Below are 5542 nucleotides of genomic sequence, written 5' to 3' on the forward strand. Positions count from 1 at the left end.
CCAAAGCAATTGGAAAACAAGTATGGCATAGTGGACTGAATTTGTTAAATGATGTATCACAAGGACAAGATGTAAAAGAGGCTGCTAAGCGTCGACTGAAAGAAGCCGGAAATATATTAACAGATAAAGCTGCTACTAAAGTGAAGAACATGATTGGTTCTGGACGAGTTAATAAAAAGCAGAAACGTAGGAAAAAGCGTACCATTTCTCACCGATCAAAGAAGGTGAAAGCACAGGATATTTTCTCTTAAAAAAAAGTATGACTTCGTATATTCATCGAGACTCTCCCGTTTGCGTCAAATCTGAATTAGATTTATTTACCATTCCTCCTACGCAAACAGCTATAGAAAAAGGACAGTTTGTGGAATATCACCCTCTCGCAAATATACGAGATGGAGGACCTATTGAATTTAATATTTCTGGCAGTGGTGAAGACTATATTGATCTAGCTGCTTCTTATATACACGTGAAAGTTAAAGTAGTTAAGGCAGACGGATCCAATCTAACAGACAAAGAACCGGTTGCCCCTGTAAATTTATTTTTACATTCTCTCTTTTCGCAAGTAGATGTAAGTTTAAATGAAAGAAACATTTCATCTGCGACAAATACCTATCCTTATAGAGCCTTCATCGAAACATTATTGAATTATGGGGAAGATGCAAAGAAAAGTTTACTCACCTGCGAAGGATTTTTCCAAGACACTTCACCTAATAAAATAGATGTCTTAGCTCAAGATGCGGATGCTGGACTAAAAGCTCGCGGTGAACTTATAAAAAACAGTCAAAGTGTGGATTTGATAGGACAATTACATTGTGACATTTTTCAACAAAATCGACTCATGTTAAATTTAGTTGATGTGAAAATTAAAATGGTGCGTAGTAAATCTGCTTTCTGTCTAGTTTCTACTGAGAAAGATGCCGATTATAAAGTGATCTTGGATCATGCTTCTTTGTTTATCAGAAAAGTAAAAGTAAACGCTGGAGTCTCTCTCGGACATGTAAAAGCGTTGGAAAAAAGTTCTGCTAAATACCCTATAGATCGAGTATTATGCAAAACATATTCAGTTTCTAAGGGAAGTTGGTCTTTTATGCAAGATAATGTATTTTTAGGATTGATGCCCAAGCGAGTCATTATTACTTGTGTAGAAAATGCTGCAATGAATGGACAATATTCAATGAATCCTTTTCTGTTTGCCCATCATCATGTCAACTTTATATCGATTTATGTAGATGGACAACCCGTTCCATGTAAACCAATGGATCTTGATTTCGAATCTAATCATTATGTGCGTGCTTACCACAGTTTATTTTCAGGATTTAATCGCGACAAAGGCATCTATTTATCTCGAGAAGAATTTGCGAAAGGACAAGTGTTATATGCTTTCGATTTAACTCCAGATATGTGTGATGGATCTCATTTTAACTTACAGCATCAAGGCAATTTGCGAGTAGAAATTAAATTTGCTAAAGCTCTCTCTGTGACTCTCTCGGTGCTAGTCTATGCAGAATTTCAAAACGTGATTGAAATAACAAAATCTCGCCATGTACTAGGCGATTTTGCTAATTAAGCAATGGACAGCCTTGAAATAAACAGAGCACTCTCTCAGAATGCAAAGACACGAAAAGCATTTCTGGGAGTTTTTGCAAGTGATCGACTCCCTGTTGAGATCAAGAAATATCCAAGTTGCTTTATAGCTAATGTAGATCGTGCATCTGAATCCGGTAGTCACTGGTTAGCCTTTTACATTTCATCTCCACAGCATTTAGAATTTTTCGATTCCTATGGACATGACCCATCCTATTTTCCTGGACCGATAACCAAGTATGCAGAACGATTTCCACAGATGGACTTTAATTCGATGACTCTCCAAACTAATGTAACAGCAGTATGTGGTCAATATTGCATATACTATTTACATTGTAAATGTCGTGGACAATCTCTCAATGATATATTGTTATCTTTCATACCTCAACATATATCTAATGATATTAAAGTATATAATTTTGTAATCAAGAAATTTCATGTAAGATCTTCTTTCTATCAATAAATACATTTAAACTTTATACATTATGTGTCTTGTCTCATTTAATATGGAATTTCCAAAGCTACAACATCCTTTCACAATGGTGATTTCGGGACCCACTGGATGTGGGAAAACCTATTTTGTACGAGAACTGTTAAAGTATAAAGAGGAAATGTTTTCAACGATTCCCGATAAAGTAGTATGGTGTTATGGAATTTACCAACCTCTGTATAATGATATACCGAATGTTACTTTTGTCGAAGGTTTACCAATTAAATATCAAGAATATTTAGGTTCCAACACATTATTCATCATAGACGATTTGATGAGCGAGTGTGGGAATGATAAACGTCTGACTAACTTATTTACAAAAGGAAGTCATCATTTAAATTTAAGCGTTATTTTTATCACACAAAACTTTTTTCACAAGGGAAAAGAAATGCGTGAAGTGACTTTAAATGCACACTATTTGATTTTGTGTAAAAACAGAAGAGATGTCAGTCAAATCGTACATTTAGGAAAACAGCTCTTTCCGCGTCATTTAAAGTTTTTTCAAGAAGTATATGAAGATGCAACCAAGAAACCTTTTTCTTATTTATTCATTGATCTGCGCAGTGAAACTCCGGAAGAATTACGTTTACGCATCCAAATTTTACCTAACCAAGTACAGTATGTTTATCAAATGAAACATTATTAAAAAATAATAAAAACAACAGCTTTATAAAATGCATCATCATTTTATAAAATGACGCTGGTCAAGAAACAGCTAAGACAGTTATAGCTGTTAAACATTTGTCCGTTAAAGTTACGGAAACAGCTATTAAAGAAAATTAATATCAATTGCATAAAAGCTATATGCGAATGTAGTTTAAACATACTCAAAGGAAACGTTCCATTGTCAGACCAACAAAAGAAGTCTCTCTGTAAGCATAAAACAACTTTACGAAAATTAGGAAATCGTAAGATTTCTCTTGTGAAGAAACGAAAATTAATTTTACAAAAAGGAGGTTTTCTAAACGTTTTGATTCCTGCTGCTCTCAGTGTTCTTACAGGACTAATCAATGGAGTTCTCTAAGAAATATGTGTTAGTTCCAGAAGAGATGATGACAAAGCATACCATTTCTGATAAACAGTTAAGTGAATTGGATAAAGCCATGATGCATATTTTAAACAGTTCAGTTGACGATCGTGAGAAATTAGTGCGTTATTATGAACTTTTACAAAAGAAATTGAACTTAAAGGAATACAATTCACCCTTTAAACCTCCTAAAGACGACTCACAAAATTCTTTAGACGATTCAGCTGAGATGAAGAAAGTGAAAGAGGAAGAAGAAGCCCCCTCATCTGTGACAGACGGCGACAAACAGATGACTGCAACTGATTATTCTACTGTTATCTTAGACAGTGTACCTTTACGAATGAGAAGAAAAGCACAAAATGCATTAGCTATTTTAAAGCGACATCCTGATATTCTTAAGTGGAATGATAAAGGCGAAGTACTTTATCATAAGGAAAAAATTAAGCATTCAAATATTATAGACTTATTCAATATCCTTTTTACAACCAAAAAGAAAAAGATTAATATTCCTGCTAAAAACGAATTTTTAAAAGCCTTGACTCAAATCAACATGCCAATGGACTATATCAAAAATGAAAATTTACAGAATCATGATGTTAATATGAAAAAAAAAAGTATTGCATGTTAAATCTGTAAAACATATACTTTCTCCACGAAAATGGGAACCTTATTAAATGAATAAAATTATTATTTTTACATATAGACTCTTTCTTCTCTCTACAATCAATATTTGTTTTACATCGTTTTTAAATGTTATGAAAAACATTCATTTCACCAAGAAGCTTTTACCTTTCAATACATTTATTTTCAAAGAATAAATTTCTGTATTATACATAAAATATACTTGGAATTTTCTTTCATTAGTTAATATCAAATTAACATCAATATCCATTTACTAACATTTGATATACACGTTTGCTTTAAAATTAAAACTAAAATTTCAATATATTTCTATTAAAAACATAAGGAAAAAAATAGTCATAACATCAACCAAACACAGAAATTTAAATAGAATAGCTGTACTTATATTAATGCATTTTTATAATCTTCATAACATTTCGATTCAAAAAACCTATCACAAAATAAATGAACAATTTTTTTCTGTCTTAAAGAATCTCTTATATTTTTAAAATTAATACATAAAAATATATCTTCACCAATATAATTCATCAACACTTATCGTAATACATTCTTGTCTTGTCTTGTTTGGGAAGGACAGTCTATAAGGCGTCATTATATTATTGCGTTATCATGGTAAGATAGGTTAATGGAAAACTCTGATAATCACTGAAAACTTATTTGAAAGAGTTGTTATTCTGAACCTCGATATTACATATATACATAAGGGTAATCTTAAAAGCATCATCCACTTATCATGATAGAGTAATGGAAAATTTCTAAAACTCTGATAATCATATGTGAAAGAATGTATTATCTTAAGGTTGTTGTTGCTATTCCAAGTTTGACAATACATACAGAAGTGAAGGAAGATCCTTGATAAGCGTTGTAGACTTCACGTTATGATAAGGGTTAATGGAAGTTGAAATCGTATTCGAAAGAAAGGGTTATCATAATGTTGTTGTTGTTGTCCTGGTTCAGATTATACAAATCTGAAATGTTTCGAGAACATTCTTTAATCCCTATAAAAGGTGTTTCAGAAATGGAAAAAGTCAGTTCTCTTCTCAACCTTGAAAAGAGCAAGTCTTCCTGATTTGATTCACAGAGCTTAATATTTTTTTTGCGATGGCTTTTGAACAAGATCACCAATCCGTTTCTTCCAACGTAAGTATTAGAACTGTTATATATTATTTTAATTATTATTTTTTTTTTCAGACTAGATGAACTTTTTAAAATGAATTATAATCAATCTATTTTTTAATGCACGATTTATATGTTTGCTTCAAGTATGATTTGAATTAAATAGCCTGCTTTTTACATAGTTTAGAGTTCAAAAAAAATTTTTTAAAGCATTTGTAAGAGTCTGAAGGAAATCAGTCGAGTTTGTATATCGTTGCATGATATTTTTAATGCATGAATGAACTATTTTTTATGAGAAGATGCTTTTATTTTGAATCTTTATTTTAAAAGTATATTTATTATAAGATAATGAATGAAGTATCAAATACTTTTAAACAGCAGTCATCATTTTTGAATATTCTAAATAATATTTTTTATTAACACAGTTTTTTCTCTTTTTTTTTTTTTTTTTCTTAGTTTATCGACTTTGGAATTCAGGAGGAGGAATTCAACTCTCTAACTTCTGAAAGAATGGAACCTCAACCAAGTACAAGAGAGGTAACATTTTTTTTTCTTTTTAATAGTGACTTGCAGATATAGTTATTTATTCAATGGTTCTCTTTCCCTTCAGTCGTTGTTGTATAATGTGTGATTATTAGGAAAAAAAGTAGTGAGAGAGAGATTTTTAAACTAAACTAAAATTC

The 5542-nt window shown here is 31.4% G+C and overlaps 1 protein-coding gene across 1 annotated transcript; it reads left to right on the forward strand.

Moving 5' to 3' along the window:
- Positions 1–259: 259 nt before the first annotated feature.
- Positions 260–1567, forward strand: LOC118181066 (uncharacterized protein F54H12.2-like). The gene is made up of 2 exons (XM_035350144.2): positions 260–812; positions 900–1567. The coding sequence occupies exons 1-2, from the start codon at positions 260–262 to the stop codon at positions 1565–1567; spliced, it is 1221 nt and encodes a 406-aa protein (XP_035206035.2).
- The last annotated feature ends 3975 nt before the right edge of the window (positions 1568–5542 follow it).

The sequence above is a fragment of the Stegodyphus dumicola genome, chromosome 3, assembly GCF_044657685.1.
Source record: "Stegodyphus dumicola isolate Sdum_Otavi_A_Nest chromosome 3, ASM4465768v1".
NCBI lineage: Eukaryota > Metazoa > Arthropoda > Arachnida > Araneae > Eresidae > Stegodyphus > Stegodyphus dumicola.

What these genes read in the sequence shown, in the direction of transcription:
- LOC118181066 (XM_035350144.2), top strand. Translation starts at nt 260, where the DNA reads ATGACTTCGTATATTCATCGAGACTCTCCCGTTTGCGTCAAATCTGAA. An exon ending in TTTGATAGGACAATTACATT is followed by an intron (nt 813 to 899) that starts GTGACATTTTTC and finishes CTTTCTGTCTAG; the next exon opens with TTTCTACTGAGAAAGATGCC.